The following is a 23815-nucleotide window of genomic DNA, read 5'->3' on the forward strand; positions in this document are numbered from 1 at the left end:
AGAAAGAATTGAGACATAGAGGGTGACTTCAGATCTAAGGTGGGGTGGGGAAGTGACTCAGCGAAAGGATTAAGCGTGGTCAAGCAACGGGAGCATCAATGGGAAATTTGAAACATGGGGTCTTGAGAGAGGTGATGGTAAAATAAAAGATTAGCATCTGGTTATGGGGGCTTGGCACAAGAGTTCTGAGAAAGCATCAAAACCTGAGGAATTGTAGATTCTAAATGGGTTCAAATAAGCTATTCTCAGAAAACCTCCCATTTTTGGAAGGGTATATTTAGGCAATAATTACAGACCTATGTTTAATCCAATTGTTAGTGTAAAAGTTAGTTGAAAAGCTTTGCATTTGAGTTCCAGAAATGGTTCAGATCCTATTCTTCAGGGTGTTATACTGGTCAAATACATAAAACAGCTATTCATCATCAAGAGTTTTTATTGAGATCAGAGAGGAAAGCTAGCATCTTTATTCTATGACATGTTGCCAAGGGGTTTTTCTGATGATGCACCCAGAAATCCTGGAGAACCTAAATATGGTGAATACATCAATCTAGCAGTTGCTTGTGAAGGAAGGTATTGATTTTCCATTATTCACTACATCCAGGATATTTCTCAGTGCAGCCCAGTGAATTTTTTTCTGTGGCATTAACTTAACTGTATTTTGTTTGGGGAAACAGCTCAATGACAAAGTTATATGACATCATTTTCTGCACATTTCATTCCTAGGATGGGGAAATATGGAGTGATCCCACTGATCAATGCATCTTGAAGAAATGCAATAAATCTCAAGTTGGTATCACATTTTTATTACACATGTCACGCGTGTCATATGATAATAATGAAAGGCATAGAGTTAATCTGTGGAACTCATTGCCACATGGAGCTCTGGAGGCCAAGTCAGTGGATATTTTTAAGGCAGAGATAGACAAATTGATTAGAACGGGTGTCAACGATTATGGGGAAAAGGCAGAAAAATGGGATTAGGAGGCACAGATCAGGCATGATTGAATGACAGAGTAGAGTCGAATGGCTGAGTGGCCTAATTCTACTCCTATGACTTGTGAACTTGTGTGAAGACTGTCAACAACTGCACATCAATGAGTTGATAAATCTATTTAAAATAAAATTATCTGGAATATCATTACTTGATGAATAAATGAGGCAGCACAGTGGCACATTGGTAGAGTTGCTGCCTTATGGGCCTGTCCCATTCAGGCGATTTTTAGGGGACTGCCGGCGACTGTCATAGTCGTAGCAGGTCGCCGAAAAAACGCCGACTGGACTAATGGGCCTGTCCCACTTAGGCGATTTTTTTAGGCGAGTGCCGGCGAATACGACAATGGAATTCATCAAAGTCTGCACCAGCGACAACCTACGTTATCCTGGTGACAACCTACGGCACCACCTACATCAAGCTACGTTCATTGGCGTCAAACCCACGGTCACCACTGTTGTAAAAAAATGTTGAAAATCCAGCGGTCAACCAGAAAGACGCTGCGACTCTTTGGGCGACTGAGGAGACTACTCACAGCCATACAGGTGACATCCCGGTGACAAAAACTCTGTCCATTGTGCATTTACCCAATCTATTCCTCTCATGATTTTATACATCTCTAAACTCACCCCACATCCTTCTACACTCCAAGGAATAAATTCCTAGCCTGCCCATATAGCTCAGGCACTTAACACCTTAAAAATTGCCTAAGTGGGACAGGCCCATTACAGTCGTGGTCCCGGGTTCGATCATAACTATGGTTGCTATCCGTATGGGGATTACGTGTTCTCCCTGTGACCGCGTGGGATTTCTCAGAGTGCTTTGGTTTCCTCCCACATTCCAAAGACGTGCATGTTTGCAGGTTAATTGATTTCTGTAAATTGCCCCTTGTGTGTAGGATGCGAAACTGGGATAACGGGTGATTGTTGGTCAGCGCAGGCTCGGAGGGCTAAAGGGCCTATTTCCACGATGTAGCTCTAAATTAAACTAAACTAAACTAATAATAATTTCAAGCATATAAATTGCAAAAGTAACTTAAGAATTATGGTGGCACAATTGTTCATTTACCGACGATAAATGGGATCAAGACACAAGGAATTGCAGTGGCTGGTTTACAAAAAAAGACACGATGTACTGGAGTAACTCAACAGGTCAGGGAACATTTCCAGAAGACATAGATAGGTAAGGTTTTGGGTCAGGACTTTTCTTCAGAGTAGCAAGGGGAGAAAGCAGAGAAAAGAGGTGGGGGCGGAACAAGGTTTGGCAAGCGTGGGGTGAATACAGGTTATGCATTGTGATTGAACTGTTGTGAGTAGCGGTAGATGGAATGCAGCCCTGCAATCATCCCTGGTTTAATGAGTGTAGAAAAGTATGCTGGAAGCAACCAAGCATATCTGAAGATGGCGAAGGTTCATCCTAGTGTAATCGTAATACAGGACTACATGCAGGTTGAACAGCAAAATAAGCACACAATGGGTCCAGATATCTGAGGCTTACACGGTTACACAGTTAGACTGAGACAAGATAATGTACGGAGTTGCAATGGCAGTCACATGGTTTTGGTGGTGGGAGTTATGGATGGGATGAAGTTATGGACCATGTGACCACTTATAGTTTAAGGCCAAGTGTGATGATCTATAAAATTGTATTTTAGCTGAAAATTACATAACTGCACATAATTGATGGTTCTTCTTGCTATTCGGTGTGATTTTAGTGCTAATACTGTTCCAATGGAATTTAAATCATCAACTAACCATAACATTTTTGTGTGTTTAGATCATAACTTTTCGGAATAAGGATCACTGCTGTTCGTGTTCCTTGAAAACAGGTATGCATGTGACTTCTTTATTCCCATTCATATTGACTAAAAGTGCAGGGCAGGTCTCACTTGTTTCAGCTGGTCTAAGAGTAGGTATGTTGCAAAGCCTACCTGAAGCGTCGGTGAAAATCTGCCGTTGCGGGTGTGCGCGATTTTGGCGCCGTTTAGAGGGGGCGGGTTTAAAACGCGATTTTCTCTAAGCTGTTCCAATCGAAAATGTTCAGCCTAGTTAATTATTAACGAAAAATCGCTGAAAGACCCCGTCGCAAAAGCTATTATTAGGTTTAAAGGCCTTGAATAATAGTTATAGTAGTTTAAAAATCAATCTCTAAACCCGCGACCGCCAGCAACCGCAGGGTCTCATAAAGCAAACCACAGAAGGTAGGTTGTATATTTTTACTTTAAAAAGGGCTTCTAAAGATCCCTTTATACAAAGTTTAATATTGCGAGAAGCTCATTTTGGGCCCATTATATCCCGCAGTATTTTTCTCGGCATTTGGGGCACAAATCTACCGCAATGTGAACGTTCTAAACCAGCGCGTTCCACAGGGACCCACTGGAAAGCTGATTTAAATGGACATTTATTTACAGCAATTAAACACTAAATTCCTTCCATTTGGCCTATAAATTAATGTAAATGAGATTTTAAAATCATGTTTTATTGTGAATTATTAGTGAATATTATTTGGACATTTAGGCTATTTAAAAATGTTAATCATTTATTAAGAAATGGATAGATGTTTAGATCTAGTAATTGAAGTCTGAAATTAGCTACAATTAGGTAACTAACTAATTATATGCTTTAATTTCAGGTCATCCAAGTAAGATTATTTTATATTTGTTTCAGAATGCTTCAATCTATGATAACTGAAAATTTCATTCAGTTCTCTTAATTTTTAAGAAAGTTATGGGCTTTTGACTGTTCACGATCACAGCTTTTTTGTTATGTCCATAGAAAATCAATAGGGAACAAGATGCTCATTTCCCAGTATGAAAATGGCCATAACTTTTTAAATACTTGAGATATGAAAGTGAATTAGGTGTCAAATTAAACTTATTTTTATGCTTTATCTGATGGGATAAATTACAGACTTGATTTTTAAAATCTCAAAATTTTGTAACATTGCTACTAAGAGCAGAGGAGTGCCGCTAAGCATGAAGAAAATAATCGCCACTGAAAGTGCAATGTCAGTGGTCTCCAGGATGAGTCTTTCTACATTTGGTTGCATTTGGCTTCATTTCTTCCTTTCGTGTTCGTTTTCTAGGTTTGCACAAAACCTGTGAGCCTTCAATTTACAACAGAAGTCTTTAATGCTTTACCCATTGCTGGCAGCAAGACAACTCAAAATGGCTGCAACCACACACACTACAGACAGGATAAACTATATACAAAACATCTCCCTTTGTGCTGTGCAGCGCCACCTGCTGCATGGGAGGAGCAACGGGTCCTCCCACCCCACACAGTCCACCAAACATCACACTTCCACTGTTATTTTTTATAAGTTCCGCAGATTTCAACATCTGGCTTTTGGAACTAAGCAAAATTTGCAAATTAAGGCCAAGGAATTCATTTTTGAATTAATGGTAGAATGTTCCTTAATTTCACTTCAGAAAACAACTTTATCTCAATCACAGATCATTTGACATAAGTAGGGTGGGCACAACATACAAGCTGATAACAAAGTTTCAATTGAACCAGCTCGCAACTGCAGGGCCTGTCCCACTTAGGCGACTTTTTAGGCGAGATCAGGAAACTCTGCGCTCTCCTCATGATCGCCACATGGTCGCCACATGTTCGCTGGTGGTCTCTGCTGAGTCTCCTTCCTGGTCGAGAGGAGTTCCCGCATTCTGGGAACTGGTCGCGGCCTCAGTATGGTCGCAGCAAATTTTTCAACATGTTGAAACATTTTCTGCGACCAAAAATTGGTCGCCATGGAGAAAATCGATACTTATGTAGTCGTGGGTGTAGTGGTAGTGGGGTCACCATGTTGTTGTAGGTAGTCGAGGTAGCTATAGGTAGTTTTAGTTAAACTCCTTTGCTGACCGGGCATTTTCATTGGCTCATTGGGGAAAAAGATAAGTAAGCACGAGTTTTCAGAACCAAGGAATACCGACCAGTAATGTTAAATGCCCGTTAAACATCACAGCTGTGTATCTCTGGCTTATTAAAAGTTGTCTGGCTTCTTAAAAATGTCTCCACTCCTTCTCCCCCCTACCCTTCTTCCCCTTCTCCCCCCCCCTCTCCCATCCCCCTCCTCCCCTCCCCTCTCTTTTAAAGGACTTACCGTACACTGTACTAGCCGCCCTTAACCTTCCTGTTCATCGCGGTGTGTGGCTGTATCACCTTGGCTTTGCACCATGTGAATTTCATACAGCGTTCCCCTGCTTTCCCTGGCCCCCGCCTTTGTGATGTGTGTGTGTGTGTGTGTGTGTGTGATGTGTGTGTGTGTGTGTGTGTTCCGCTCTGACGGTCGGCGTTCCAGTTTGCGGTTTTTCAGGCGAGTGCTGCAAGCTTGAAGGTCGTAGGCAGTCCGCTGAAAAGTCGCCTAAGTGTCACAAAAAGTCGACAGGCCCTTAAGATTGAACTACTGAGATATCTCTCTGGTGACAGATGGGAAATACTGAGAACCCCAAATCCTTAAAATCTTACTTTATCATGCATTTTTTTTTGCTCTGGGAATATAGTCCTTTGGTTGGTTATACAGTAATAATGCCCCTGTCCCACTTGGGAAACCTGAACGGAAACCTCTGGAGACTTTGCGTCCCACCCAAGGTTTCCGTGCAGTTCCTGGAGGTTCCCGGAGGTTTTTGTCAGTCCCCCTAATGGTCAAAAGTGGTTTCCGCTTCTTCTATGTTCCGGTGATTATTTAAAAAAATTAAAAACCGGCCGCGACTAAAAATAGGTTGCCGTTTTAAAAATCGGTAGTTTTAATTTTTAGGAAGGTAAGACCTTCCACTACCTGCAACCTCCGGCAACCACCTTCAACTAGCATCACAACCGGCGTCGACTAAAAAAATTACCGATTTTTAAAACGGCAACCTATTTTCAGTCGCGGCCGGTTTTTAATTTTTTTAAATAATCGCCAGAACATAGAAGTAGCGGAAACCACTTTCAACCATTAGGGGGACTGAAATAAACCTCCGGGAACCGCACAGAAACCTTGGATGGGGCGCAAAGTCTCTAGAGGTTTCCGTTCAGGTTTCCTAAGTGGGACAGGGGCATAATTCTTTCCAGATGAGCTAGCCAAGACCAAGGCTAACTAATTCAATCCCCCCCCCCCTCCCCCCTCCCTCCACCTTCTAAACATCCCCTGCTGGGATGACAAATTATACAAGTTCTTTGCTGCAAACAAAATTTGTTGGTAGGCATAAAATGCTGGAGTAACAGTGGGTGAGGCAGCATCTATGGAGAGAAGGAATGGGTGACATTTCGGGTCGAGACTCTTCTGCAGACTTCAACAAAACATGTTGTTTGTGGTGTTCCTAATATTTTCAGTGCCGAGTTGTCTTCATAGATGTTAGTGAGGGTCTAACTTTGTGGGCACCCCACTAACTCCCTCATTTATCCCTTTGGTGCAGTTGGGCGACCGACTCAAAATCCTTCCATGTTAAAAAATAGCTCAGTGGAAATTAATAGTTCTGATAGGAATGCTCTGAGAGTCAGCACGGTGATTGACCTAAAGATCTTCTCCAATGTGTGAGAAATATAAAACAAATACATAAAATATGAGATGAAAATTAGCCGTAAGCCAAATCCCACCACTGGGTGAGCAATCCTCAGCATCTCCCGGGACCACACTAGAATTTTAATGTTAACATGTCCAATGTATTGAATAGGTAAACTGTGTAAAGCATTAACCAAATGTATCTGGTTGACTCAATTACTATACTCCATAGCATAAACAGTTGTTTCCTTGGTGATTTATTTGGTTTTCATTATTTGGACTTCCAGTTCAAAATATCCTCTCCTGACCAATATACTGATTGGTAGCACCACTGGGCTGAATTGGCACTCCAACCCTGGGATCTTTCTATTTAGTAAAGCACAGTTTCAAATTATGCAGTTGACTTGTTTGGGGCATCTGAGGGTGTAAGTAGGAGATAAATTATTCATCTTTTAATTTAATTTTCCTTTCTCCTCACTGTGAAATGACTGCAGCAATTACAAGGCTTCATTTTAGTCATCCAATTCTGCCGTTCATTATCCTCCATCATATTTATCATTCCATAACATTTTATGGAGGATAATATGATATTTTATGTTTTAGTTTAGTTTAATCTAGAGATACAGCATGGATGCAGGCCCTTTGGCCCAGAAAATCCATGCTGACCTATGTTATCCCATTTTCCTATACACTCCCTATATACCAGGGACAATTTCACAGAGACCAATTAACATATAAACCTGCACATATTTCAGATTTGGGAGGAAACCGAAGCACCCGATAGAAACCCACAGTCACAGGGAGAATGTGCAAACTCTACACAGACAGCACCTGAGGTCAGGATCAATCTGGGTCCCTGGTGTTGTGAGGCAGCAGCTCTACCATCTGCACAATTGTTCCACTCTCAAACAGTTAGAGTCATAGAGTCATACAGTGTGGAAACAGGCCCTTCGGCCCAACTAGTCCCACTTGCCTGTGCTTGGTCCATAACCCTCCAAACCTGTCCTGTCCATGTACCTGTCCAACTGTTTGTTAAACGATGGGATAGTCCCAGCCTCAACTACCTCCTCTGGCAGCTTGTTCCATACACCCACTGTGTGAAAAGGTTACTCCTCGGATTCCTATTAAATCTTTTCCCCTTCACCTTGAACCAATGTCCTCTTGTCCTCGATTCCCCTACTCTGGGTAAAATACTCTGAGCATCTACCTGATCTATTCCTCTCATGATTTTATTATCCCTCTCTAAATCTCCCCTCGTCCTCCTATGCTCCATGGAATAGAGACCCAGCCTACTCAAACTCTCCCTATAGCTCACAGCCTCTAGTCCTGGCAATATCCTCATAAATCTTTCCTAAACCATTTCAAGCTTGACAAAATCTTTCCTATAACATTGTGCACAGAACTGAACACAAAATTCTAAATACGATCTCACCAACATCTTATATAACTGCAACATGACCTCCCAACTTCTCTACCCAATACTCTGACTGATGAAGGCCAACTTTTCATGGTAATCACCCATGGCCATAATTAACCAATTAATTTGCTTCCACTCCTTCCCCCCATCTTCTCGTTAAGGGGATGATACTTATGAGAACTATAGAAATCGTGATTAGTCTATAGCAAGTAGAAATTATTTGTTTGTGCTATCCTATGAATTTTAACACGTTGCTTTCATTATCTTTTTGTAGATGGTTGTCAGATATTGTCTTATTCCAAAACTGTCACACTTGCAAATTCAAGTTGTTCAGCAGAAATTCATATGACAAAGTGTCAAGGAAGCTGCCCTGGAAATGTTGAGTAAGTATTTTGTTTGGATTTTTGAAGAACAAGGCTAGAGATTGTTGAGAGGAAATGCATGGGAAGATGTAATGGAGAGGCACACAAGATGGCACAGCACAAAATCTTTCAGCATGGAAGAACTGGAAGAATAGAAAGAGGGACCATTCATATTTTCCCCAAATTGCCCCTGACAATGTAATAGTCTGAGTAGAGGGCATAATGCAACATGAAACTAGATTGTTTTCTCTGGAGTAGTGAAAGCTGGCTGGGGATGGGGGTACCTGATAAAGGATTATAAACTCTCTGCCAGGACAGTGGGCCATGCTAAAACTCTAACATATTGTAAAGAAAATTTGGACTTGAAGGGTACAGGATGTCACCTTAAACACGATGATTCTTGTGTCCAAATCAGTGCCTAATGAATAATAGGATTGTCACTGAACTGTATACAAAATAAGAATTTCATTGCACTTAAGTACACGTGACATTAAAGTATCATCACTTTATTGTAGAGGCATTCAGATAGGCACTTGAACAGGCAGGAATAGAGAATATAGATCAAGTGTAGGCAGATGGGATTAGTTTAAATTAGCACCGTGGTCAGCACAGATATTGTGGGCTGAAGGGCCTGTTCCTGTGATAAACCATATATGTTCTATGTTCAAAACAAAATACTGCATGTGATTTTACACAGCAATAACTAAAGTTATGTAAACTCATGTTAAACCGAAATCAGATTTCTGATATGCAGGTTGTGAGATGAAAGGAGGTGGTGTTGATATCTTTAATTTGAAATGATACTGTTTAACACTCTCTTATTTTCCAGATTTGACACTGTTACTAACAGCATGGTAAAAGAGTGTACCTGCTGCCAACCTACTGAGACGGAAAATAGAACAGTGAATTTCAATTGTGGAAAAGGAGATAGTGTGCCTTACAGCTATACGTACATAACATCCTGTGAATGCAATAGTAACAACTGTTACAATAAAGCACTGGCTTAATCGAGCACAATTCCTATTATCTGCTGATCCTGAAATATAAAATTATAACCAATTTTCAGATATCTTTTAATGATTTTCTTTATGTAGCATTCAGCTGGCTGGTCTCTTTAAAAATAAGGTATTTTCATCTGATTTTTATAAATTGTGGGATCATTTGAGTTATTAAAATTAATAAATGCACTAAAAGACATATCCTGTGAATTGTATTATTTTTCAATTCATTTAGGCTTTCAGCTTATTGAGGCTCAGTCCTCTAAAACAGCTGTGGCTGTAAATATCCTCCAGGTCAGAGACATTTTTGGAAAGAGAAAGTGTCCTGAAACAGCAGTTAGTTTCAATTGTTTTTCCACAGATATCGTTTTTTTAAATGTCAGATTCCCAAGTCATAGCAGGTTAGAAGGATTTGGTTTATTGGCTGCACACAACTTTTCAAGACAAACTCTTCATGACTCAACACTGGATGCCGATTACTATCTGTGCTTTTTAGCAGTGGATCCGATACAATCTCCAAGTGAAGTATATAGGTTTATGTCATGTGTACCAGGGTACAATGAAAAGCTTTATAATCAGATCAGATAATACTATACATAAATACAATCAACAGAAGTACAATAGATATAGCAAAGGGGAAGATAGAGAGTGCAGAATGTAATTCTCAGCATTGTAGCACATCAGTTCCACAAAGTTTTATGTCCACAGTGGGGTAGAGGTGATCTTGTTTTATGGTACGAAGCGTATGGTACAAAAAAAGGTGCCATTCTATGGTGACATTTTGCCAGCAGCACAAAAGCAAAGGGTGAAATACAATTATTCTGAATTTATTTGGATCCAAGGAACAGCACAAGTCAGTGCTGTAACTGACAAACTGCACCTGACAAACAAGTTTCATTTCTAACAATTCCCATTTCCAACAATTCCCTCATATTAACTGCACAGATTCAAGTTGTTTATGCAACAATCCAATAAATGCTCAGTTGGTGGAACTCAGTAAGGTGAAGCAGCATCAGTGGAGGGAGAGACTGTTGACATTTCAGGTCATGATCCTCGATCAGAACTAAAATATATGAAAGGATGGAGCTCACAATAAACATCCAGAAAATCAATATCTTTCATCTGCCCCTAAAACATTACTCTGCATCCAGACATCAAGAAGCCGTGGTCAATATTGCCCATGTCTCAGGAGCCACCTCTTCACAAGTGCAGATATCCAATATGTTAGCAAGGCCAGTGAAGAGAATTCAATGAACAAAATTCCCAATCCAGCACAAGGCAGTGGTGATTCCTGCCTACTTATTGGTGTAACTACTGGTAGGAATCTTTAAAGCATTGGAGAAGATCACCAACACTACCACTGCAAGATTCTCCAATCCTCCATGGTAGGCAAGCTAAATTCAGTGTCCTATCCTAAATTGAAAAGGTGGAGAAGCTCTTCAGGAGACAGAAAATACAGAAATCTCCAGGACCGGACAATGTTTCCCCCTCTACCCTCAAGCTCTGTGCTGAACAACTGGCACCAGTTTTCAACCAGTCCCTGCAAACCTGTACTGTCCCTGCCTGCTTCAAAGTCTCCACTGTTGTTCCTGTACCCAAAAAGCCAAGGATTACTGGTCTTAATGATTACAGGCCTGTCGCACTGATCCCTGTAGTCATGAAGACCCTTGAAAGGCTTGTGCAGGCCCACATGAAAAATATCACAAACCCCTGCTGGACCTCCTGCAATTTGCATAGTGGGCCAATAGATCAGTGGATGACACAGTCAACCTAGGCCTGCACTTCATCCTCCAGCACCTAGACCGCCAGGGGACCTATGCAAGGATTTTGTCGTGGATTTTAGCTCTGCATTCAACACCATTGTGACAGAGCTATTACACTCCAAACTCACCCAATTGACTGTGCCTGCACCCCTCTGTCAGTGGATCACCAACTTCCTGACAGACAGGAAGCAGCATGTGAGGCTGAGAAAGCACATCTCGGACCCACAGACCCTCAGCATAGGAGCACCGCAAGGCTGCGTACTCTCTCCTCTCCTTTACTCACTCTACATCAACGAATGTACCTCCACAGACTCCTCTGTCAAGCTACTCAAGTTTGCGGACGACACAACCCGGATTGGACTGATCCAGGATGGGGAGGAATCTGCCTACAGACAGGAAGTGACACAGCTGGCGTCCTGGTGCCATCGCAACAACCTGGAGCTCAATGCTCTTAAGACAGTGGAATTGATTGTAGACTTTAGGAGAGCTCCCCCTTCCCTCCCCCCACTCACCATCAACAACAGCACAGTCACATCTGTGGAGTCATTTAAGTTCCTCGGAACTATCATTTCCAGGGACCTTAAATGGGAGGCCACCATCGACTCCACAGTCAAAAAGGCTCAACAAGAGGATGTACTTCCGGCAGCTGAGAAAACCCAATCTGCCACAGGCGATAATAGTCCAGTTTTATACTGCCATCATAGAGTCTGTCCTCACCTTCTACATCATGGTCTGGTTTGGCTCAGTCACCAAGCATGACATCCGGAATATGCAGCGCATTGTTCGATCAGCCGAGAAGGTTGTTGGTTACAACCTTCCCTCCATCGACGAACTGTACACTGCAAGGGCCAGGAAGCGAGCAGGTATGATCTTCTCTGACCCTTTCAAGGACTTCCCTCTGGAAGGCGACTCCGGACTGTCAAAGCTGCCACAGCCAGACATTAAAACAGCTTTTTTTCCACAAGCTGAACCAAAGTTCAACAACCAAAAGGCTGTAGCCTCCTTTTGCTCTGCTTTTTTATTTAATTCTTCACATGTTTAAATTATAATGTTTTATTCTTAATTGTTTACTGTATGTTGTTTCTTGCGAGCAGAGCACCAAGGCAAATTCCTTGTATGTATATATACTTGGCTAATAACATTTATTCAATTCAATCCGAGCCCTGGCAATAAGGCTCTGATCATGCTCAACCATCATCATATAGAAGGCAACACTACCCGTCATTAAAATCTCAAACCAAAACTGCATTTCGATCTCCATCACAACAAACGATTATTGGGAGAACTTGTAAAATATCCTGAAATTACCTTGATAAAATGAAACGTTCTCAACAATTTATACAAATTCCTTGCCCCGGCACTGTTCATGTTGGAGGAGAAGCATCCTGGATGGCATCTGGTACCCCATGTCCCTGGCAATAGCATGAAGGCCAAGCTGTGTCTGCGAAAAAAGGCATGCAACACCCGCTCTGAGCCTGGTAAACTCAATCATGACAAAGTCTGTACATAGAACTCAGTCACCTCTGAACCAATAGAACTTTAGTCACAGCAAGTCATTCTCAATCCAAAGATAGACACAAAATGCTGGGGTAACTCAGCGGGACAGGCAGCATCTCTGGAGAGAAGTAATGGATGACGTTTCAGGTCGAGACTACTTCAGACTGATGTCAGGGGAGATACATAGACAAGGAAATATAAGGTGTGAAATAGGACAAGGGGAATGGAGATCAATGAAAATGTAGAATAAATCATTGTTAGCTGGGAGAAGCTAACAACAAAACAAACAGATAAAATGTAGACAGGGACATTAAGACTGGTCGGAGAACTGGGAAGGGGGATGGATAGAGAGAGAGGGAAAGCAAAGGTTACTTGAAGCTAGAGAAGTACTCAATCCAAATCAACTATGTTATGCAAACATTCTGGAGAGTTGAAGTAAACATATTATGCGATATGCTCAATGTGGTTCAGAATATTGGTAACTTTTCAATTCTTTCAAAAATCCATTCATAATATAGGTCAGTTCCTTAATTAGTGTAACATGTTGGATATTCCATTTGTTCAATACTGCCATTTCTGCAAAGAACTAGTCAGACATAGCTCACCTCTTATAATGCCTACTGGCCTTACATTAAGAGAACTTTCTGTTTCCGGTGTTTCCTAATTTTTTTTTGTATTCCAGTTTGCAGTAGATAGCTATTTTAAATATATTAATTTTTTGGATCTGGGATCTCTAATTCCTACTGAATTTAACAATTTGCTCAACAATTTTAGTCAACCACATTGGTAGGTTCAGAGTCACGTAGATGCCACACCAAATGTGGATGAAAGATTTGCTTCCATAAAGGTCATTAATTAACTGAGAAGGATATTATAACAATCTAATTATTATTTTGGTCATCATTATGTTAATTCTGGATTATTAACTGAATTTAAATTCCACAATTGGATTACTATTCCAGGAACTCTATATTATTTGCCTGGCATTTTAACTGCTGTGTCACCAGTGTGCCCTTTATTTAAAAGGGTGGTTTATTTTGGATAATTAAATATTTGTGGTGCGTTAAAGATGTCAAGGTTGAGTAAATATGTAAGAGCACAGAAGCATACAGCAGTCACAGAGAATAATGACTGAACATTTGAGGGGAAAAAGTAAACTTTGAAAAGACTTTGAAACAAAAAGTCTCAGAGGCAGTTCAGACAATAGGACTGTAACCAAAACCTCCAGCACAATAGTAGGCTGCATAAGGGGCAGAGCTGAGAAACCGGAGCCTAAAACCAATATTCCAGAAAGATGGTGAGATGAGGGTAGTGGGAATGGACCATGAGGAAGCCTGCTGAAAGATAAGACTTTTAAATTTAATAAGATGATGGACAAGAATTCATAACAGACTTGATGATGACAATGAAAAGGTAGTTCAACCTCACATCTCGGCAACTGCACTACAGACCAGTTGGAATCTGCATCATATAGAGAATGAAGGTTCAATAGGAAAACATTTAACTGACTATGAAGATGTTAACAGTAAAGAGGGTACACATAAATGCTGGAGAAACTCAGCGGGTGCAGCAACATCTATGGAGCGAAGGAAATAGGCAACGTTTCGGGCTGAAACCCTTCTTCAGACCCTTCTTAAACAGTAAAGCTGGGCAGACCAAATGGGGTTGAAACAAAAGTAGAAATACCCAGTCTTGATCACTACTTTTATAATGTGCTTTAAGCATATTTCATGATTTCAGACGAAAGGTCTCGTCCCGAAACATCATCTATTCCTTCTCTCCAGAGATGCTACCTATCCCACTGAGTTACTCCAGCATTTTGTGTCAACCAAAGGATTTCAATGTAGCACGCAGTTTTACTACATCCATGATAATGGACAGGGAGCGACATTGAGCAAATAAACTATTTATCTATTGCATATATTCAGTCTGGAATTATGTGCAGATAGTCTATCTACAATAGTCTGTCTGGAATTATGACCTCGGAGAGGAAGCCAACTTTCACAAAGAACATTTGACCTCAGTGATGATGTTGACACAAAATGGAAAAAACAATATTTAACTACAGAAGTAAACAGGGAGAAATTGTAGTGTTATCTGCTCTTTACTGACAATCAGTAGGTGATCCTTAATGTTGATGTGAGGGTTGCTGCTTAAATCTATATACATTCACTAGCCTGTCTAGGCATTATCGATACTGATTGAACCAGCCAAATACCAATAATGTGGTATTTCTGCAATTCAGTTGATAAAGCTAATAGCCAGAGATATAATGTGGAAACACAGCTCTTTTAAGGGCCTGTCCCACTTGGCGATTTTTTCGGCGACTGCCGGTATCATTGACTGACGTATCAGGTCACCGAAAATTACGCAGCATGATGCGGCCTGACGCGGCGTGAGGACATATGACGCGCGGTATTTTTCAAGTGTCGCAACATTTTTTTTGTCGCCAAGTGGGACAGGCCCTTTGGTTCACCGAATCCATCACCACTCGTTTACACTCATCCTATATTCATCACGCATAGTTATCATCTCTTCTCAGGCTCTACTACTCACTTAGGCACAATCTACACTGGGCAATTAACTTACCAAACTGCATGTCTTCGTGTCATGGGAAGAAACCAGACCATCTGGAGGAAACCCATGCAGTCATGGGAGAACCTGCAAACTCCACAGAGACGGTATCCAAGGTCATGAGTGAATCCAGATCTCTGGTGCTGTGAGGAAGTGGCTCCACTAGTTTGGTTTAGTTTAGTTCAATTCAGTTTAATTTAGTTTAGTATAGTTTAATTAGTTTAGTTTACTTTAAAGATACAGCGTGGAAACAGGCCCACTGAGAACACTTCACCCAGCGATCATCCATACACACTTACATACTAGGGACAATTTACAGAAATCAATTAACCTACAAACCTGCACGTCTTTGGAACATGGGAGGAAACCAGAGCACCTCACCTCAGAGCATCTACCTTATTTGACACCCTCGGACTATCTTTAATTGGACTTTACTGGACTTTATCTTGCATTTAACTTTATTCGCCTTAACCTATATCTGTACACTGTGGATGACTCGACTGTGATCATGTACAGGCTTTTTGCTGTGATAACATGCGACAAAAAAGTTTTTCATTGTACCTTGGTATACGTAACAATAATAAACTAAACAAAGCTAAACTAAACAAGTCAATAGCTTTGTGAAAATGGCAAAACAAGAAGTAGAGTGGTAAAGAGGACATATTGTATGCTTGCCCAAGATCACTCTGTACTTGCTAACACCCTGTCTGTCCCTTCCTTCTTTGTTGTTTCAATACTATGTGTTAAATGTATGTTTTTAGTTTGTTTTATGTGGGGGGTGGTTGGGGGATTGGGGGAAACTTTTTTTTAATCTCTTACCTCGACGGAGATGCGATTTTTTTCCGTTTCGTATCTCCATCCGCACTGCGGCCTAACATTGAGGAGTTGGCGGAGATCGATTTGGGAGCACCAACCACGGGAGCCTGCAGACGTATCATCGCGGAGCTCGCGATCCCTTTGTCAGGGATCGACCTTTGTGCTCCAACCGCGGGAGCCTGCAGACTTTAACATTGTAGAGCTCGCGTTCTCTGGTAAGGGGTCGACTTTGGGAGCTCCAAGCCGCAGGAGCTTTGACTGCCACGACCGCGGGTGAATAAAGAGGAAGAAGATTGGACTTTATTGCCTTCCATCACAGTGAGGAATGTGGGAAATCCATTGTAGTGGATGTTTTTGTTAACTTTTATGTATTTGTGTGTCTTGTTGCTTTTTTTAGTATGGCTGTATGGTAATTCGCATATTACCGTACCTTACTTGGTACACGTGACAATAAAAGACAATAAAAGACCTTTGAAACCTTAAGAGTCCTGCCATTAACTCTATTCTTTCCCCTTACATTTAACATTCTTGTAATGGCCTGGCCATATCGTTACTGATAATGCCTATATAGGTCAATTAATTAAATATATTTAAGCAACAACCATATAATTTTATGATGTTATTTACATTAAGGATTACCTAAAACCACGATTACATAGTGCTTATTTCTCTAAACGCTATTTAAATATTGGTTTTTATTTCTCGTGTCAATATCTTCACTGAGGTTAAACATTGTTTTTAGAGTTGGCTTGCACTCTGAGGTCACAATTCCAGACTATTGCTGATGGATAAACAGATTGTTTGCTGAACCACAGTACTCCCCATCCACTATCTTGGTTTCAATAAAAGTGCGTGCAACATGGTCATTCTGAGCTGTACCTGCTGAGTTACTCCAGCATTTTGTTTCTATACTTTATGCACTTTACTTTTTTTTTAATACTGATGTTGATAGTTAGTGCAAAGACCATTGATAAAAGATGCCCAAAAGTGTATCTCAAAGGAAGGACAGGCAGGGATGAGGTAACGATTATGGTGAAACTGTTGGGGTGCAGTGTATTTATTTCAAGAGAAGGAGTACCATGGGTAAAGCAAATTAATTTAGAGCTTGGATCAATGCTTGGAACGACAATGTTGTAGAAATTACAAAGAATTACTTGCAAGGGGACTGGCAGCACAACGTTACAAACATCAACATTTGTATATTTCAGATGTAATCGAGAGGGGAGTAAAGAGGTGGAGGAGTCGCTTTACTAATCAGGAGAATATCACAGTAGCTCAGAGAGTCCTACTGGATGGTTCGTCCATTGAGAAGATGTGGGAAGTGATCACAACTAAGAATGGGATTGTACTATAGGCCTACCAAAACAGCAGGAGACAGAGAAATAGAGGTGGAGACAGAAATGGAAAGATGCAAAAGGAACAGAATTGTTGTAGTGGGCGACTAACTTTCCCAAAATTGACTGTGACTTACTCGGTGCAAAAGACTTAAACTGGGCAGAATTTATTAAAAGTATCCAAGGGAGATTCCCGAAACAGTATTGGATAGTCCAACTCCAGGAGGGACCATACTGGACCTTGTACTGAGATATGAGCCTGGTCTGGTGACTGGTGTTTTAGTGGAAGAGTATTTTGAGAACAATGATCACAACTCCATAGTTTTTAGATCGTTATGAACAAAGATAATGCTGGACCTTGGGAAATGATACTAAATTGGGGCAAAAGAGATTTTAACATTATTATTCAGAAGCTAGGAAGAGTACATTGAGAGCAGTTGTTATTGGGTAAGTACGCATCTGACACATGGGAGTCAAGTTCATCAGAGTGCCAGAAAGGTATGTTCCAGCAGCGATGGCAGGGCAATGCACCCTTGGATGACCAAAGAGGTTATAAATTTGGTAAAAAAGAAAAAGGAAGCATATGTAATGTTTAGGTAGATTAAATCAAACTGGGCCTTTGTGGAATATAGAGCAACCAGGAAAGAACTGAAGCAGACCATTAGAAGAGCCATGAAATGTCATTGGGAGTTCCAAATCCCTTGGAATTTTAAATGTACATTAAAAATGTAGGGTAACTAGGGAGAATGTAGGACCGCTCAAGGATAAAGGAGGGAACTTATGCTTGGAGTCAGACAAGGCAAGGTAGTAAACAAGTATTTTGCATCTGCATTCACCAAGAAGGACATGGAGATAAGTGTTGGTCTGTTTATATGCTAGGACAGTTTGAAAACCAAATTCCAGGATCTGATGGAATCTATCCCAGATTATTAAGTGAGGCAAGAGAAGAAATTACATGGAGCTTGACGAAAACCTATGTATCTTCTCGAGCTACAGGAACGGTTGCGGAGGACTGGGGAGTAGTTTGGTTAAGTAGGGAAGTAGAGGTAATCCAGGAAATTATAGGATGGTGAGCCTCACATCAGTGGCCGGGAAGATATTGGAGAGATTTTTTGGGGGTTACGATTGGCATTTGGAAGAGAATGGGCTAATTAGGGACAGTCGGCATTGCTTTAATCCTAACAGGAAAGATGTGCCTGGAATTAGAGATTATTGACTATAGGGAGAGGAGTGCCCTAGGCTGCATGAAGACCTGATAGTAGTATATAAAAATATGAGAGGCATAGATAGAGTAAACAGTTTAGAACCATTTTCCCAGAGTGGTAAAGAGCAAAGACTAGAAGAAATAGTTTTAAGGTGAGAAGGGCAAAATATAAAGGAAATGCGCAGGGCAAGTTTATTTACACAGTTGCGGATTGATGGAACACATTGCAGGGGTTGTGGTGGAGGCAGATACGATAGTGGCATTCGATGAGGCTTTTAGGTATGCATATGCAATTAATGGAGGGATATGAATCACATGCAAGCAAAGATTAGTTTAACCTTGCATCGTGTTCTGCATGGACATTGTGGGCCGAAGGGCCTGTTCCTCTGATGTAGTGTTCTATGTTCCATTTTAAAATCTACTTAGCATAAATATCTCAAGGAATAATGAATGATAATTTATGCAGTGTTTCATATTTAACATTGGCAGATTTGGTTAACGTAGATCAATTCAGTCCTCATTTAACATTGGCAGATTTGATTAATGTAGATCAATTCAGTCCTCATTTTGATCCAGTCATCTATCTACATAATACTAAAAGTCTCATCTTGTTTGTCTGTCTGTGAGATGAAGGAACTACGCCAAAACGGTACACAATAGCGCGAAAATCTTTCAGAATCTTACTCAGCTTTTGCCGTGATCGTTAGTATCAATTTTCATCACATTTGATGTTATATTTCACACGTTATTGATATTTAAAGTTTTTAAAAAGCCAACTGAAAATAATAACTGCCTGTGAGAGTGAGACTTTCCTAGCAGCTTCCAGTGATGATGTCACAATGCCATCTCACAGTCGTCCAATTACAATGGGATCTCATTTACACAAGCTGCCATGAAGATTCCGAAAACTGAAAATGACATCACAATGTGATCTCTGTTGCTGATCTCTGTTGTAAGGAGAAGGACATAGTGGGGGAGATTTAAAAGTTTTAAAGTGACATTTAAAAGTTGGATTTCTTCAAATCTGCACTGGCAGTTAGGCAGTTATGATGTCACAATCCCCTACCGGCTACAATGTTTCTATCTCAAAACACTGAGTCCTTCACAGCAAATGTCCTTCAGGGCAAGAATCTGCTAGCCTATCCAAGCACAGCAAAGTTTAATGATTAGATTTGGATAACAAAGGATGGCCTTGTCGGTGGCACCTACATCACATTAAATCTTAGTGCAATTGCATTTTGTTTAAAGTTTAAAATGACCTGCCCAGTTGGGGGCTATGAGTGCGTGGTGGAATATTTCATTGGGGGGAACGGGTTGCGTTGGGGGAATGGATGAGTGGTGGAATTTTACATTGGATAACAGTTTGCATTGGGGGACCGTCAGGGCTATGGGTGAGTGTTGGATTATTGAGTTGGGGTCATGGGTTACATTGGGGAGCGAGTGAGTGATGGAAACGGGTTCATTGGGGGAACGGGTGAGTGGTGGATTATTGCGTTTGGGGCAACGGGTCCCACTTGATCTAATATATTATGAAAATGCACTACTCCTTTCAAAAGTTGTTTTTTTTAATCTTCAGAGTGTACCCACATTGATAATTGATGTCCAAACATACATTCTGATAGCAGCAATCCCAAGCAAAGAAAGTCAACATTTTAAAAAGCATCTTTTAATGTTGTTCAATCATAGCACAGGACTAGATTCTTTGAACAGCAGGAATAAACAATAATCAAAATGAAAATTAAACATCAGTATTATGTACAAAATTACAAATTAAGTCTGTCAAATGTGTGTGCTATAATCACATTATTGAGCATATGTTGCACAAAATGTACATGTTTGTATTTTTAAGTCTATGGCAGATAGCAACACTCTCAGCTGCATAAATGTACAACAAAGACACAACATTTTTGCAGTGACAAATTAAACATGGTAGACTAAATTTACACAAATCATTAAATTAGCCACAAATATAGTAAACAATCTATAAAATGATCATCTTTTCTTGAGAAAAATAAGACTTTGGTTATTAGTACAAAGCACTAATTTAATCTCTGCATTTTGAATAACTAGTGAGAGGCTCAACAATAAACATCAACGTCAAATATAACATTTAAAAATATGACATGCTCTCTCTGGCTGAAAAACACAAATCCAAACAACCATTCACACTTTTGATTTTCAGTTTGGAAACTTTAAGAGGCATGTAATCTGCATGGATTTTTCTTTGTAATTGAACAATGGTTTCTTGTGAATCTTGACGTGTTGGCAAACATTTTGCTTGCTTCAAAGTCACCATCCTCTTTGGTAGGCTGTTTGATCAAATGTAACATCTCTATTAGTCCCAAGAAGACTGTCAGAAGTGTCAATAATGTGCTGAAAATATATAGCTTGACTATTTTGGAATTCAGTCTCTGCCCTGTAATGCCTGCTTTGATCAATGTTAGCCAGACACCATTGTCATTTTCCACCATGTTCAAATGTAATTCAAGATCAATTCAATTCTTCAGATTATACTGTGAATATCAACAGATAATTTTGTTAATTAATCAATAATAGAGAAACCACAATACCAAACAAATATTTTTGTTAAACGACTGTCATAAATATCTTGGTTGAAAATTGGAGTGGAAAGAGGTAAAACCCAATTCTCATTGCACAATATGCATTTCTTTCAGTCCAGGATACCTTGGTTATTAGTTATTAACTCCACTTCAAATCCATTCTCAACCTGCCCAGCAACCTACACTGTCAAATCTCTGTTCTTAGAAACATAGAAAATAGGTGCAGGAGGAGGCCATTTGGCCCTTCATAGAAACATAGAAAATAGGTGCAGGAGTAGGCCATTCGGCCCTTCGAGCCTGCACCGCCATTTGATATGATCATGGCGGATCATCCAACTCAGTATCCCATCCCTGCCTTTTCTCCATACCCCCTGATCCCTTTAGCCACAAGGGCCACATCTAACTTTGAGCCAGCACCAAGATTAATTGTGATCATGGCTGATCATCCACAATCTCAGTAACCCTTCTCCCCATATCCCTTGATTCCACTAGCCCCTATAGTTCTATCTAACTCTCTTTTAAATTCATCCAGTGAATTGGCCTCCACTGTGGCAGAGAATTCCACAAATTCACAACTCTCTGGTGAAAACGTTTTTTCTCATCTCAGTTTTAAATGGCCTCCCCTATATTCTTAGACTGTGGCCCCTGGTTCTGGACTCCCCCCAACATTGGGAACATTTTTCCTGCATCTAGCTTGTCCAGTCCTTTTATAATGTTATATGTTTCTATAAGATCCCCTCTCTTGTATCCCTTTCGGAATGCACCCTTAAGCTTATACTAATTCTTCAAAAATAAATTACATATGCCATCAAACTACAGATCTCATCACAGACACAAAATGCTGGAGTAACTCAGCGGGACAGGCAACATGTCTGGATAGAAGGAATGGGTGACGTTTCGGGTCGAAACACTTCTTCAGTCCTTCCTACTACAGATCTCATCAGCCTGTCGATATTTCCTTGACGATCTTCCTCACAGTCCACTCCACCTCCATAAGACCCCCCATCAGTCTGAAGAAGGGTTTCGGCCCGAAACGTCGCCTATTTCCTTCGCTCCATAGATGCTGCTGCACCCGCTGAGTTTCCCCAGCAATTGTGTGTACCTTCCACCTCCAACTATGTCAGTCATAGAGTGACTCCACAGACTGCTCGGTACCAACTGGTGTACCTGTAGTCATAGAGTGATGCAGTGTGGCCCAACTTGCCCACACCGGCCAACATGTCCCAGCTACACTACTTCCACCTGCCCGCGTTTGATCCATATCCCTCCATACCTGTCCTATCCATGTACCTGTCAAACTGTTTCTTACATGTTGGGATGATTCCTGCCTCTGTAGAGCATCTCTAGAGAAAAAACACAAAAAGTTGGAGTAACTCAGCGGGATGGGCATCGTCTCTGGACTGGAGAGAAGGATTGGGAGTCGTTTCGGGCGAGATCCTTCTTCGGAAAACATGATAGGTGGGGACCTACCTGTTGAATAGTCTGCGCCCTGAGTAACTGAATCAGTTACCCCCGGTTCAGATGCAGAAGCTGTTCTCTGATGGTTCCCACGCCGGGTGAATGTCAATGACTGGCAGCCGCCTGCAGACGCACACGTCCGCCCGACTGCAACAATGTGCCGGCACAGAGCCCGCGACCCGCGCTCCCGGGTCCACACTCCCCGCCGCGCGCTCCCGGGTCCACACTCGCCGCCGCGCGCTCCCGCACAGCCGGTCCCGGGTCCACACTCCCCGCCGCGCGCTCCCGCACAGCCGGTCCCGGGTCCACACTCCCCACCGCGCGCTCCCGGGTCCACACTCCCCACCCAATGCACGGACTCCGCTCTGTGACAGAAGACAGTCACAGCCGACTCCCCATACTCCGCCCTTGCACAGCAAGCGGATCGATGGTGTGCGATCAATATTATATCAGACGCCGTGAAGATGCCAAGACATATGGTCCTTCCGCTGCTCGGCATTAAGGGGCAGTGTCCGGTGAGGACACCCCTTAAACACGGGAAGGGGAATCACCCCAGGGGACACATGAGTGACAAGGGCATTTTCTTTAAACGGCTGCGAAAACTACTGGTTACTGCACTGTATGTACGTGGAGAATGTATGCCGAGTTTCTTCACAATGTTTGTGTTGTATATATATTTTATTCTGAATAACGTTTATGTTTGGAAAATCAAATAAGGGCAGCAATGAAAACTCTAGGTGCAGCTCCTCATTTTCAGGGAAGACACATGCCAGCTGTTAGAACAAATTCAATCATATGGTCTTACAGCACTAAATATGTGATCTTTTTCCCATAGTAGGGGAGTCAAGCACCGAAGGCATAGGTGTGTGAGAGGGGAACGATTTAATAGAAACCTTTTCACATGGGTACGTGGAACAAGCTGCCAGAGGAGGGGGTTGAGGCAGGTACAATAACACAATTTAAAAGACATTTGGACAGGTACATGGATGGGCGAGGTTTATATGAATATGGGACAAACTCAGACAAATGGAACTAGCTTAGATAGGACATCTTGGTCAGCATGATGAGTTGGGCCTAAGGGCCTATTTACCAGCTATCTGACTTGCTTGTTGTGTTTACATTTATTATTTTGTGGTGTTTGGTCATGTTTACATAAACTTTCAAAGACTTATGAGTTGTGCTGATCTGTGAGCCTTCTCTGATTTTCCCCATGCAAAGCCATTCTTTTATGGATGTGAATTATTTACTTCTACCCATCATCACTTTGTATGACAGCTTTTTAAAGTACCAATGAGGTACCAAACTACTCCAAATACACTTAATTATATTTTACTGGCAAAGCCTAAAATCTTGTAA

The 23815-nt window shown here is 41.3% G+C and overlaps 1 protein-coding gene and 1 long non-coding RNA gene across 2 annotated transcripts in view; one reads left to right on the forward strand and one right to left on the reverse strand.

Moving 5' to 3' along the window:
* Positions 1-9449, forward strand: part of LOC116984981 (mucin-2-like) — a gene marked incomplete at its 5' end in the record, with an annotated part of 30869 nt that extends 21420 nt beyond the window's left edge. Inside the window, 4 exons of the mRNA XM_033039342.1 lie at positions 724-786; positions 2768-2819; positions 8167-8275; positions 9084-9449. Of these exons, the coding sequence (XP_032895233.1) occupies positions 724-786; positions 2768-2819; positions 8167-8275; positions 9084-9261 (402 nt within the window). The remainder of the gene's footprint in view (positions 1-723; positions 787-2767; positions 2820-8166; positions 8276-9083) is intronic.
* A 10638-nt stretch (positions 9450-20087) lies between these two features.
* Positions 20088-22697, reverse strand: LOC116984917. Its single transcript, XR_004415161.1, has 2 exons — positions 22472-22697; positions 20088-20953 (listed from the first exon to the last, which is right to left on the reverse strand). It is a non-coding gene; the product is annotated as an uncharacterized LOC116984917 (long non-coding RNA).
* Between the last annotated feature and the right edge of the window lie 1118 nt (positions 22698-23815).

Source organism: Amblyraja radiata, chromosome 21 (assembly GCF_010909765.2).
Source record: "Amblyraja radiata isolate CabotCenter1 chromosome 21, sAmbRad1.1.pri, whole genome shotgun sequence".
Classification (NCBI taxonomy): domain Eukaryota; kingdom Metazoa; phylum Chordata; class Chondrichthyes; order Rajiformes; family Rajidae; genus Amblyraja; species Amblyraja radiata.